A 14,722-nucleotide genomic window follows, 5' to 3' on the forward strand; every position below is an offset into this window, starting at 1 on the left:
TCTCACTTTGTCCCAGCTTACCCCTCTCCCTCCCCATTTCCTCACATCCATTCTCTGCATCTGTGTCTTTATTCCTGTCCTGCCCCTAGGTTCATCAGAACCATTTTTTTTTTATTCCATATATCTGCATTAGCATATGGTATTTGTTTTTCTCTTTCTGACTTACTTCACTCTGTATGACAGACTCTATGTCCATCCACCTCGCTACAAATAACTCAATTTCGTTTCTTTTTATGGCTGAGTAATATTCCGTTGTATATATGTGGCACATCTTCTTTATCCATTCATCTGTTGGTGGACACTTAGGTTGCTTCCATGTCCTGGCTATTGTAAATAGTGCTGCAGTGAACATTGTGGTACATGACTCTTTTTGAATTATGGTTTTCTCAGGGTATATGCCCAGTAGTGGTATTTTCTGGGTCGTATGGTGGTTCTATTTGTAGTTTTTTAAGGAACCTCCATACTTTCCTCCATAGTGGCTGTATTAATTTACATCCCCACTAACAGTGCAAGAAAAGAAAGGGTGTTACTGGCTTTTAAGAACCACTGAGAAACTTATTGATATAAAATATGACTTGATTTTTATTATACTAGAATTTTGTTTGCTAATGAAACTAGTGGTACATCTCTTCATTATAGTTCATATGTTATTCGTAAAATTTGATACAACTAAAGGACAATTGGAATTTCTGCTTCTCCCATTTTACCTATATAGTAGGTCCAAAGTGGATGTTTTTTTAGTGGGAGAGGGGGCATGCAAGCCAATCAATCTCTTATAAGTTGATAGTGTAAAAATAACAGATGAAAATAGAAATGTTTTGTTGTAATCATTTTCCCTTATTTCTTTAGGAAGAGCTATGGGAATTGCATAACTATGCTAATTGTAAATCTGTTAGTCTCTGTGGTATTTACATAAAAGTTATCTGATAAGTCTTCAGTTAACACCTGCCAAATCTGGAGCAAAGTTTTTTAAATGACTGCATGGTCATTATGGTTAGGGGAGTTCTTTAAAAATAAACATTTTTCTCTTGAGGAAAATAAGATTGTTGTAACTACAGGCTTCAGTGATTAAAGTGCTTTATAGTACCTTCATTGGGTGACAGGATTTAAAATAAATGTGGAAAGAATGTCATGGATTGAAGAGGCATATAACTTGAATTGGCAAGGTGCTAAATTGGTAAATGAATTAAGGTCACTATAACTCTTGGCAAATCTTAGTTTCAAATACAACTGGTAACAGTGTTGTTCCTTTCTGATAACCTTTATTTAAATTCCTTTTCTAGGACTGATGTTTAAGAACAGGATTACTGTTTCTATTGCTAGCTAATTGCAAAAAATTTTTTTGTACTTCATGGTTTTTTGGGGGGATAGTCTTTAACCCACAGTGTGTTCATATCTGTGAAGTAAACTGTTGTAATAAAGTTACAGTAGATTTTTTCTTAGCATATATATATGTACACACACATACTATATATATACTGTATATAAATACACACATATATATTATGTATATATCTCAAAACGTTAAGAACTTTTTTAGTGAGCAGAACCTTACATTCCTAAAATCATTATAAATTTAAAAACCTCAGCTTTATTGAGTTATAATTCACAAACCATACAAGTGAACCATTTAAAATACAATTGCATGGTTTTTAGTCTATTACAGGATGGATTACGAGTGTGCAACCATCACCACAATCAATTTGAGGACATTTTCTTCTCCCCAGAAAGCAGCCCCACGCCCATTAGCAGTTACTCCTGATTCCCATCACCTGCTTCTCTTCCCAGCCCATAGGCAGCACTAATCTATTTCTGTCTGTGTAGATTGCCTGGACACTTGATCTAAGCATAGTCATACGGTATGCTGTCTTTCATGACTGCCTTCTTTCAAGGATAGCATAATGTTTTCAAGGTTCATCCATGTTGTAGTATAGTACTTCATGTCTTTCTATTGCTGAATAATATTTCAGTCATTTGGATATATCACATTGTATTTATTCACACATCAGTTGAAGTGTTTGACAGTTTGGGGCTATTATAAATAATGCTGCTATAAATACTTGTGTATATATTTTTGTGTGAACATATGCTTAAAATTATTTTGGATATAAACCTAGGAATGGGATTTTTGGATTGTATATTAACTATATGTTAAACTTTTTGAAGAATTGCCTAAATGTTTTCTAAAGTGGCAGTACCATTTTATATTCCCAGCAGCAATTTACAGGGGTTCCAGTTTCTGTACATCCTCATCAACATCTGTTATTGTCTGTATTTTTGATTATAGTCATCCAAGGGATGTGAAGTGGTATATCTTTGTGGTCTGGATTTACGTGACCGTATTGGCCAATGATGTTAAGAATCTTTCCACTTTTCCACATGCTTATTGGCCATTTGTATATTCTATGGAGGAATGCCTATTCAGACTCCTTACCCACTTTTTGAGTTGTCTCTTTGTTATGAGTTGTAGGAGTTATTTATATATTCTAGATACAAATCCCTTATAAAATACGTGATTTACAAAAATTTTCCCTTATTTCATGGGTTGACTTTTTTTTTAATTGGTACTATTGAGCAATTAGAATACTTTAGGCAGTGATCTAAGCACTTTCCATGCAACGTCTCACATTTAATCCTAACAGCAGCCTTGTCATATGGATACTTTCTTTTAAATTAATAAACTTTATTTTTTTAGAGCAGTTTTAGGTGCACAGCAAAACTGAGTGGAAAGTACAGAGAATTTCCATATAGCCCATGTCCCCACACACGTATAACCTCCCCCCTTATCAACATCACACATCAGAGTGGTACATTTGTTACAATTGATGAGCCTACATTGACACATTTATCACCCAAACTCCATAGTGGATTAACTTTTCATTCTCTTGATGATGTGCTTTGAAGCACAAAGATGCTTAATTTTCATGAAATCCAATTTTCTATTTCTTTTTTTTGTTGTTGTTGCTTGTACTTCGGGTCTCATATTTAATAGATGATTGCCTAATCTAGGGTCATGAAGACTTATGTCTTTGTTTTCTCCCAAGAATTTTAAAGTTTTACCTCTTACATTTACATCTATGATCCATTTTGAATTATTTTTTTTTACATATTGGGAGGTAGGGGGTAAGGGTCCAACTTCATTCTTTTGCATATGGATGTCCCGTTATTTCAAGACCATTTTTGAAAAGACTGTTCTTTCTCCATCAAATTGTCTTGGCACCTTTATTGAAAATCATTTGACTGTAAATGTGAGGGCATATTTCTGGACTCTCAGTTCTATTCTATTAATCTGTATGTCTGTCCTTATACCAGTGCCTCCCTGTCTTGATTACTGTAGCTTTATAGTAAGTTCCCACACTGAGAAGTATCAATCCTTTTTCACTTTGCCCTTACTACACATTGACATTCTTCTCATTTCCTTTACATTCTTCCTCATTTCACATTTTCTTCTCAGTCCTCCCAGAATGATCATATAGTAATTTTAGATTAATGTTCATTGTTTTAATTATTATGATCTAATCACTATTCACAGTTGAGCCATGTACTATATTTTATTTTTCTTTCCTGTACAATAGTTTGTTTTACCTAGAGTTAATGATTTTTTTAAAAAATTCAATCACAAAGCCTTCCCCTAGTTGTGAAACTCCTTTCAGTACATTAAAGCATATTAACCATCCTATCAATCATGTATATGTAAGAAATCTCTTCTGGATCTTTATGACCTGCCTAATCTAGACTGGTTGGTTTTACTTTCCAGATTTGTTCCATAGCTTTTGGATCTAAGACTCTTTTCATCATAGAAATTTTGTTTGCTTTCTTTGTTGGTTCCTGGGATCCTTTAATCTTCCTGTTGTTTTCATTTTCCCATTTTGGTGGAGCACATTCTCTAAAATCATCCTGAGAAAAGGTGCATAGGAGGGAAGGTGCATAGGAGGGAAATTTTTGAGACCCTCTATGCCTGGAAAAGTTTTTATTCTACCGTCTCATTTGAATATAGCATTCTAGGTTGGAGAATATTTTTCCAGTGGAATTTTGAAGGCATTGTTCCCATTGTTCCCAGTTGTCCCATTGTTTTCCAGCTTTTAGTGAGGCTACTTAGAAGTCTTGTGCCATTCTCATTTTTCATTTTTTAAATAAGAAACCTAAGTTTTCTCTGGTATTTTGTAGAATATACTTGTTCTTCTTAGTCTTCTGAATTTTCATGATGGTGCACCTTGGTGGGTCTATTTTTATTTTTGGTGTGTCTATTTTATTCTAGCATGCCTGGAAGCTTTTTTTTTATTGGGAAAAAAATTATTATTATTTTTTTTTTTTGGCTGTGCTGCACAGCTTGCAGAATCTTAGTTCCCTGACCAGGGATTGAACCCTGGCCCCCAGCAGTGAAAGTGCCGAGTCCTAACCACTGGACTGCCAGGGTATTCCCAGGAAAAATGTTCTTATCATTATTTTATTGATAATTTCCTTCCCTCCATTTTTTTATGTTCTCTCTTCTAATATTCCTGGTAGAATGTTGTTCCTCATGGTTTGTGTGTGTCTCTCTTCCTATTTTCCATTTCTTTGACTTTTTACTCTACTTTCTGATAGATTCACTGAACTTTATATGCTAACCTTTTAGTTGAAATATATATTTCTGCTTTCTTAATTTCCATGAGCTCTTTCTTATTTAGTGTTCTTTTCTTACAATTTCCTGTTCTTATTTAATGGATGCAATATAGTCTCTTCTCTGAGGATTTTAGTGCCTGATTTGTCTGTTGTTTGCTTTTGTTTTATGATTTCTTTTTACTGTATATTCTTTGCTTCTCTACAAGTCACTTTGTTTCTGTTTGCTTGCTTTGTCATATGGTTTTCATACTAGAGACTTTCCCTGACGTCCCATAGTGTTTGGCTGCCTGGTCCTATTTAAGAGGGGGTATGAGAAAGCTGGTTGGAAAATCTGAGCGCATGTTTGGAGCTTGTTGACTTTGATCTTCATTTTAGGGTGATCTCACTGAGACATTAGGCAATCCCAAGGTTGGAATTCTTTGGTCCTTCCCCTAGTACTGACCGTATTTCTAAAAGAAGGCTCAATTCTGCTATCTGGCTTCCAGAACTGTGGAAGTTCTGTAGGTGAAGAAAGGTAAAAGGCCTCAATATTCACTATACAAGCATTCACTTAATGCAGTGATATTCAACTCCAACCCTAAGCTCTGTCCTGTATCTCCCAGGCCAGAGGCATTTTGTTTTACCTTCTCCAGAGAATAACCACTAGTCTTCTGGGCTGGGGAGAGGACAATCTTTTGCCTGAATAGAATAAGAAGAGGTCAGGAGCCAAACTGCTTCTCAGGTAGACTTTCAACCTCCTTTCCTATTTCACCTTCATTTTGTTTGCAGTGTCATCCCAGAGTCTCTTGTCAGGGGCTATAGTATAAATTTTGCTGCTTCCAAGCTTTCCCTATTGTTTTTCTCAGCTTCCTTAACAATTGAGAGTCTGAGGTCTGTTACCATTTGTTCATCTGCTTTCCTGCTTTCAAGGTTTAGTTGCTATTGTCTCTTCTCTCAGACATTGGTTCTTGTAGTTTTATGCTATTTTAAAATTTATTCTCATTTCATGGAATTTCAGGAGATAATGAAAATAAATGCTTATGTCCAATTCACCATCTTCAACAAAAGGGATTCTACTTCTATTTTTAGTCTCAAAGGCTTCACAGTTTTTCCTCAACCTTCACTGTAACCCTCACTTGATTTGTTTTTAAAATGCACTGGACTGTCTTAACTGACCTTCACGTTTCTGGCAAGCCAGATTAATGAATGCTCTCCAGTCCTCCTGTAAAATACATTATGGATGCACACTGCAGGGACCAAAAAGCTACCCTTAAGTATATCTGTACACTTCTGCTCCCACAGTTGAGCTGTGTGTGCTTGCAGGCGTCAGTTTGTTCCACTTTAAAGAAGGAGAGGCTGGAAATAGTAGTTGATACGTTACGGGTGTGGATATATAGGAAAGACATATGGAATGCTAATGAGCCACATCAAAAGTTAATGAATGAGACCACATAGTTTTAATTTAAAGTAAAATATATATGTAAATTTTACTTTACATTAATGTAAAGTAAAACGTATATGCTTTGTGAGTATCATTTTTGTTATGATTCTCTGCTTTAACAGCTTCCTCAGTTAAATGAACAACTACTGCCCCCAATGTATTGGGTAACACCTTGTTTTGAAATAACATAGACATGTCATTATATCCTATGGATCAAATGTATGATTCTGCCGTGTTGTCTGCTGAATTTTCACATACTTAACAAAATAATTGTTTTTGTTTAGTTCCAGATGTTGAAGTGAAAGGAGAGAGTTCTAGCTATTATCTCTTGTTACAAGGTAATGGCAACAGAAAGTGTAAAGCCACATTGATTCACTCAGCCAACCAAATCAATGGCTCATTTGCACTCAGTTTAATTCATGGAAAGATGAAAGCAAAGACAGAAGAGACCAAACTGAGTAAGTGTTAACTTTAGGTGGAAAACAAAACGTTTTTACATTTCTTTGTGTACATACTTAACTTTTAATGAACTTACTGTCTCCAAACTCCATTTCACTTTCAGTAAATTTACTTTTATTTTGAATATTTTATAACATATTTGGACAGTTTAGAGTGCAGAGAATTAATCCCTTATACATTATACTTAGTAAAATTTAGTAAGCCAGCCTTCAATTCCAAATAGGAAAATTTTTAGTGTTTTCCACTTTAAACAAGTATTATTTTTCTAGAATTTATTTCTTATTTTCACTTACTTTCTCTCAAGCATCTCGTTCTATTTTATTGCCCATCTTTTTATTTTTCTCTCCAAGCTCCATGCTTTGGTTACCTATCACTGTATGACGAACTACCCCAAATGCAGCTTAATAATGACGATTTACTATAATGTCTCATAGTCCTGTAGCTTGACTGGGCTCAGCTGGATGTTTCTGTTTTGAAGATCCACATATGACTGCAGTCACACACAGCTGGGGCTTCAATCATTTTGAAGACTTAACAGGGCTTGGTGTGTAAGATGGCTCTTTACCCGCATGTGTGGTGCCTGGGTTAGGATGGCTGGAACAGATGCGAGCCTACTTCCTCTTCACGTGTCCTGTCCTCCTGGCCAACATGGGCTTCCTCATAACATCATGGTCTCTGGGGAGTCTGATTCCTTCTATGGTTGCTAACTGCTCTTAGAGCAGTTGTTCTAAGAAGCTATAAGGCTTCCTGTGACCTAGCCATTCATTGTCACTTTTACTACGCCTTATTAGTTACGTGAGGCCAACCTAGATTCACTGTGGAAGGACTGCGCGGCGAATGAGTGGCAGGAAGTGTGATTCACTGGGAGGCCATCTTTGGAGACCAGCTCCCATACTCTGTCTGTGTTTTGTGTAAGAGTTTCAATAGCCAAGCAGGTAGAAGAAAAGGTGGTGGAAGGAATTCTATTCTGCTACCTAAATTCTCTCAATTTAAGAAGCAGGTCAAAGTTTAAAATGCAAAATAATTTAGTACACTTATTTTCTGCTGCTCAATTATTATTATTTACTTTGAAATATGCAAGGTCAAGAAAGATGAGTAATTGACTTTTAATTATGTTATAACACATTTCTTGAGGACTGAATATTGATTTTTGTTACAAATCGTCTTTAATACTGACTTTTTTCTGTTTTTCAGGCTTTCCTCTTGACCTCTTGTCACTTCCAAATTTCTCTGGGGAGCAGCTTATACAGAGAGAGAAACAGTTAGCTAATGTTCAGGCTTTGGCTTTGAAAGAATGTCTGAGTAAGTAATGATTGGTGCATTTGATTCTGGTGTAGGAATATTGACTTGTTCAGACCTAAGGCATTGTTATTTTGTCACTTTTTCTTATACACTTTGTCTTTTAGATATGATATTCATTTGTAGAACTATTTATTTATTTGTTACACTGAGTCTTAGTTGCGGCTTGCTGGCTCCTTAGTTGTGGCACGTGGGTTCCTTAGTTGCAGCACACAGGCTCCTTAGTTGCAGCATGCAGGCTCCTTAGTTGTGGCATGTGGACTCTTAGTTGCAGCATGCATGCGGGAATCTAGTTGCCTGGCCAGGGATCGAACCTGGGCCCCCTGCATTGGGAGTGTGGAGTCTTAACCACTGCACCACCAGGGAAGTCCCTGTAGAGCTGTTCTTGATAGAGGTGAGGTAGGGTAGAAAAGGTCTGTAACTTTTTTCCCACCAGATTCAGTATATTGCTATTGTACATTGCTTTTAACATTTATAATAATATTTGTCCAGGAAAATTTTGTTTCTCATTATTTTTAACTGTATGCTAGAAAAGACACCTAAGTTTTATTATTCTGGTTAATGTAGTAATTTTTACAAAATTTCTCTTTATATCTTTTTGGCTATACTGGAGGATAGAGACTGCAAATAGAAGAAAATACAAATCTAGAGAAATTAATATGTTAACGTGAGCATTGATCCTTAGACTTTAATCATAACTAAGCACATTTCACATACTGAGTGAAGTTGGCACTATGGATTTTTCTTTATTCAAGAAATTGACACTTTTTTAAGGGTCGTTATTTAAGGTTTTTCCTCTATTACTAAATGTTAACTTGGTTATCTTAACATTGTTTTTATAAATAATCATTCATTAGTACCTAATCTGGACTTATTTTAAGCTAATTGATATAGAATTTCTAAGAAGCTAATTCAAATTGTGAGGCCTCATTAGTTACATATAGAAAAAATGATTATTAAGTAGATACATTATAAAATGAAAAATATCACTTTTTTTTTTTTTGACGGTACGCGGGCCTCTCGCTGTTGTGGCCTCTCCTGTTGCGGAGCACAGGCTCCGGACGTGCAGGCCCAGCGGCCATGGCTCACGGGCCCAGCCGCTCTGCAGCGTGTGGGATCTTCCCGTACTGGGGCACGAGCCCACGTCCCCTGCATCGGCAGGCGGACTCTCAACCATTGAGCCACCAGGGAAGCCCCACTCTTTTCTTTAAAAGCATTTAAAAAATACCTTGGATTCAGTATTTTGTTTTATTCAATGGAAAATAATTTTAGAATACTTGGTCTTGATTATTCATATAAGAATTATCTACTTTTTTAATTGTACAAAGGTAATTGTGTAGTCTTAAACTCCTTGAACCACTTTTTTTTAACTATGAAAATGATATTAGCTCAAGGAAAGTATAATTAGGAAAGGCAAATTAGTTTCAATAAAAGGTACTACATATTAACCCAAGGGAAAAAAAGTAAAAATAAAGTTACCATATGATCCAGCAATCTGACTCTTGAGCATGTATCTGGAAAAGGTGAAAACTGAAGGGGGAGAGGGAGGTCCAAGAGGGAGAGGATATAGGTATACATATAGCTGATTCACTTCATTGTACAGCAGAAACTCACACAACACTGTAAAGTTATTTTACTAGAATAAGAAAAAAAAAAAAGATACATGTACCCCAACGTTCATAGCAGCACTATTTACAATAGCTAAGACATGGAAGCAACCTAAATGTCCATCAGCAGATGAATAGATAAAGAGGATGTGGAATATTACTCAACAATAAAAAAGAATTAAATAACGCCATTTGCAGCAACATGGATGGACCTAGAGATTACCACAATAAATGAAGTAAGTCAGACAGGGAAAGATAAATACCATATGATATAACTTACATGTGGAATCTAAAAGAATGATACAAGTGAACTTATTTCCAAAACAGAAAGACTCACTGACATAGAAAACAAACTTACGGTTACCAAAGAAGACCGTGGTGTGGGAGGTGGGGGTGGTGGGGGGTGGATAAGTTAGGAGTGTGGGTTAGCAAATATAGACTACGCTACGTAAAACAGGTAAGCAACAAGGCCCTGCTGTAGAGCACAGGGAGCTATATTGAGTACCTTGTAATAACCTGTAATGGAAAAGAATCTGAAAAAGAATATATATATATATATATATTTATATTTATATTTATATTTATATGTATATATCTGAATCACTTTGCTGTACACCTGAAACTAACACAACAGTGTAAATCAACTATACTTCAATTAAAAAGAAAAAGGAAAAAAATGCTGAAATACTAGTATTTTTGTGGATAAAACTCCTTTATTTCTAACATCTGCTAGCTTAGTGTTATTCACTTCTTGACTTTGTTCTAGCCCTGCTAAACCCCCTTTAGGCTTTGATTCTTTGCCATAAGCCTCTGTCAGCTCTTTAAACTGAGTTCCTTCAACATCTCCTCTCTCTTTCATCTTCACCTCTCTTCCTTACCCTTCCAACCAGAAAAACTGTGAGAGTGGAAGAATGGGCAGCTATCTGAAGTTGGTGTATCTCTCCTTTGGGTAAGAAGAGTTAAGCCCAGTAAGGCCATCCCTCCTGCTTGGTTGGGAAGGGAAATATAATTATAATTAGGTTGTTGCCTAGTAGTTGTGATTGGAAGCTCTGCTGGGGGTGGGGAGGGGGAAGAAAGTGCTAAATAAATGCTGAAAATGTAGAAGTTACCAGCATCTGAGCTGTAATACAGGCAGCAGCTGTAAGGATGCCACAGCACTGGGCAAGGGCAAGTAGGGGGCCTGAAGTTGAAGGAAGCCTCAGAGCTAGTAGCTGCTGGAGACATCAGCTCTGGGGGTATCCATGTACTAGCCAGTTTGTAATCTAGAGCATTAAATCTTGATTAAGATTAATGATCCAGTTAATCTATTTATGATGGAATTATTTGCTTAACCAATCTCTCCTCTACTCAGAGAGTTAATAATGAATTGAAAATCTGGGGACAAAGATGCATCTGTTTAGATTTCAAATATCTCTAAAGACAGAGGAGAATGACAACAAAATGAAGTTTCCAATGTAAGACTATCTTAGTGTCTATTTCAGTGATTTTCAAAGAAGTGAATATAAATATAAAAGTATTTAAATCGATACAGTTAATTTATACATGATGAAAACTGATATAATAGGAACAGTTTTCTTTGGGAAAAAAATTAACATTTCAGTATCAATACAGATTGTAGTCTTTGCTGGAAAACAAAAAGTTGTTCAAATTTTTTTTGAAAATTATCAATAAGACATGGAGTAAACTTATTCTTATCTCCCCCACTGTTTATCTGAGTATACTGCATCAGAACAAGCAACTGGAAAAATCTGCATGAAAATTTACTCACATTAATGAGGTACTCTGTTTTTTAAAATAACACAAAAATCAAATAAAATTTCTGTTAGGGTTTAATTTTTTAGAATAATTTATTTTTATTAATTCTACTCTTAAAATTTATATCTAATTTTTATTTGTTTATATTTTTTATTATAGTATAGTTGCTTTACAATGTTGTGTTAATTTATACTGTACAGTAAAGTGAATCAGCTATATGTATACATATATACCCTCTTTTTTGGATTTCTTTCTCATTTAGGTCATGACAGAACACTGAGTCGAGTTCCCTGTGCTGTACAGTAGGTTCTCATTAGTTACCTGTTTTATACATAGTATCAGTAGTGTATATATGTCAATCCCAATCTCCCAATTCATCCCCCCACACTTCCCCCTTGGTATCCATACGTTTGTTCTCTTCTTCTGTGTCACTGTTTCTGCTTTGTAAATAAGATCGTCTATACCAGTTTTTTCAGATTCCACATGTGTGCATTAATATACGATATTTGTTTTTCTCTTTCTGACTTACTTCACTCTGTATGACAGTCTCTAGGTCAATCCATGTCTCTACAGATAACCCAATTTCGTTCCTTTTTATGGCTGAGTAATATTCCATTGTATATGTACCACATCTTCTTTATCCATTCCTCTGTTGATGGATATTCAGGTTGCTTTCATGTCCTGGCTATTGTAATAGTGCTGTATGAACATTGGGGTCCATGTGTCTTTTCAAATTGTTTTTCTCTGGATATATGCTGAGGAGTGGGATTGCTAGATCACATGATAACTCTATTTTTAGTTTTCTAAGGAACCTCCATACTATATCTAGATGTAGATGTATAGATATTTAGATATAAACATTTAGAATGATACATAAATTTTATAATTTATGTTTTACCTGATCTTTATAATTTATAAATTTTGTATTTAGAAATATTAAGTATCTTGTTTCACTGATTTTTAAAGAAAAGGTTTAAGAATGCTGAACAATTTTTAAATAAAAAACTGTTCAGTGTGATACAAAACAAATACCAAAATAGCAGTATTGACATTTTGCTCCAGGATTGTGGTCACTACTCTGAGTTCCCCACATCTTTTTTAAATTTATAGAACCCAGTGCAGCCCTGATTGGTGGTCCATCTGCTGATACTTTTAGATATTTTACACTCTATTTTTCTTAGTTAGGTCCTGAGTTATTACTAGCTTTCTTAGGAAAAGCATTCTTTTGCTAATTCATTTTTAGACTTTAGTCCAGTATTTTTCTCCCAAATCTTTATCTGCCACTTGTGTTGCAAACTCACTTGTGTAGAGATTATTTTTCACCTAGGTAAATTATCCTGCTCATAACCCTATTAAACCTTATCTGTTTTCTCTGTTGCCCAGTCATCAAGGTCAATAGGAAGTCATATCCTGCTCTTCAGATTGCCCGTTATTGTAATATAATTGACAGTTTTAATAAGGATAGGTCAGGTTCATTATTTAAGTATATTTTTAGCATTAATAAAAATGTGGGGCTAATTTCTGTAGCACATTACTTATTGTGCATCTTTCAGATGAAAGCAAATCATTGACAACTTTTCATTTTAGACAGCTCCCAGAAGATGGTAAGAAAATAAAAAGCTTCAACTGAAGCTTCATCTTCACTAAGAAAATGTAATAAAAGCAGCATTTATTACAACTCTTACTTTACCATTACTAATGTTCTTGACTGCAGAAATCATGTGTTACTTATTTTGGATCAGAACTGGATTGAGCCTGGCAACATCCAGGTTGGTGAGGTGGGATTTTACAGAGGCGTCCAGCTATTCCCTTGTATTATTTACGTGCCAGCCTCACACAGTGTGATGGAATATGCTTTAATCCTCTGTATCTAAGGGCACAGCACAGTGCTTTGCAGACAGTACATACTCAATAAATATTTGTTGAATTGAATTCTCTACGAATTTATAGTTCACTATTCTATTATAGAAGAAAATGTTATTCAGAAGTGTTTTAAAAATGAAATATTTTTATAAAAGTAGTACATGGGTATAGTTAAAAATTTCAAATGCTATTGAAAAACCTAAAATGGAAAACAGCAGTGCCCTACCTTCTCCCCATCTTTCTGTCTCTGTCCACAGGCAGCTGCCCTCAGCTCTTCCGGCTGGTTTTCCTTGACCTTTCCTCCAGCTTTATGAATAACATATGTATGCTGTTATTTCTTGATTTACCAGTTTTAGACATTATCTTAATGCCTAATATGGAACTGAATACTTAGCTTTCCCACATCAACTTCCCTTTCCCTTTCCATCCTTTACAGTGAAATCATGAATTGGGGTTAAACTAATGGTTAGTTTTAACATTTCTTCCTCCCTCTGTCCCTCCCTCTTCCTTCCTTCCCTCCTTCCTCCCTCCCTCCCTTCCTCCTTCCCTCCCTCCCTCTCTCCCCCTCTCTCTCTTTCTTTCTTTCTTTCTTTCTTTCCCTCTCTCTCTCTCCCTCCCTCCCTTCCTTTGTCTCTTCCTGTCTAGCTATCCATCTACCTACCTACCTATGTACCTATGTATAAGTTTACTGCTGAGTCATGTAGTATATGATGATGGTCAACTCTCCTTTCTTGTATAATCTATTTTTTTTTATGGTTGATAATCACCTTATTTTTAATTTGCCCATTCTTCTGTACAGGCAAAATACTGTTATGTTTTCCCAGAGCCTCCAACATTTCTGCCACACATCTATCAGTAAATTTATTGCGTGTTCAAACTCAGTAGTTCCTTTTTATTTCTCATAGTTTTTTTTTTTCTGGAGTGTTTCATATTTTACTGTATTTTAGACAAAATGCTTCCTTAGACCTACTGACATCTTAAGAGACTCCTGTTTCCTCTTCTCTTCTTTTGGAATCTCCTGTTTTCTAGACCCCTTGTCCTCCCTTTTTCTTTGAATTTCCCTCTTGTTTGGTTAGAGCATATCTTGCAGTAGCTTCCTGAGTAAAAGTTCATTCATGGGGTATACATTTTTCAAGCTCTTGCATGTCTGAAAATATCTTCACTAGATTGATAATCCATATAGACTTCCAGGTTAAAAATTGTTTACCCTTAGAATTTTGAAGACATTGTCCCATTGTCTTTTTTTTCTTTGGCCACGTGGCACGGCATGTGGGAGCCCTGACCAAGGATCACACCTGTGTCCCCTGCAGTGGAAAAGCAGAGTCTTAACCACTGGACCACCAGGGAAGCCCCTATCCCATTGTGTTTTATGTTGCTGTGTTCCTGTTGACAAATCTCATACTAGTCTTATCCTTTGAAGTGGCCTATTTTTGGTTTGTTTTTACCCCTTCTAGAACTTTTACCTCCAGAAGCTTTGTCTCTGAAAGCTTTACTCTGAATCATAATGTGCGTGTTCCCCTTTCCCCCCCTCTCCAATGTATTGAGCTGTGTATTTTTTTTTTTCTTTTTTTTTGGCGGTACGCGGGCCTCTCACTGCTGTGGCCTCTCCCATTGCGGAGCACAGGCTCCAGACGCGCAGGCCCAGAGGCCATGGCTCACGGGCCCAGCCACTCCGCGGCATGTGGGATCCTCCCAGACCGGGGCACGAACCCGTGTC

General features: G+C 36.1%; 1 protein-coding gene across 8 annotated transcripts in view; it reads left to right on the top strand.

Moving 5' to 3' along the window:
• The window catches only part of MTBP (MDM2 binding protein), a 154,647-nt gene that overhangs the window by 28,008 nt on the left and 111,917 nt on the right, over positions 1-14,722 (top strand). For all 8 annotated transcript variants that reach the window (XR_007472764.1, XR_004480980.2, XR_004480979.2 and 5 more), the window contains exons 12-13: positions 6,307-6,480; positions 7,676-7,783. Coding sequence is in view for 4 of the 8 variants with exons in the window: in XM_033419881.2 (XP_033275772.1) it covers positions 6,307-6,480; positions 7,676-7,783 (282 nt within the window). In the remaining 4 variants the exon portion in view is untranslated. The remainder of the gene's footprint in view (positions 1-6,306; positions 6,481-7,675; positions 7,784-14,722) is intronic.

This window comes from Orcinus orca, chromosome 17 (assembly GCF_937001465.1).
Source record: "Orcinus orca chromosome 17, mOrcOrc1.1, whole genome shotgun sequence".
In the NCBI taxonomy this organism is placed as follows: Eukaryota; Metazoa; Chordata; class Mammalia; order Artiodactyla; family Delphinidae; genus Orcinus; species Orcinus orca.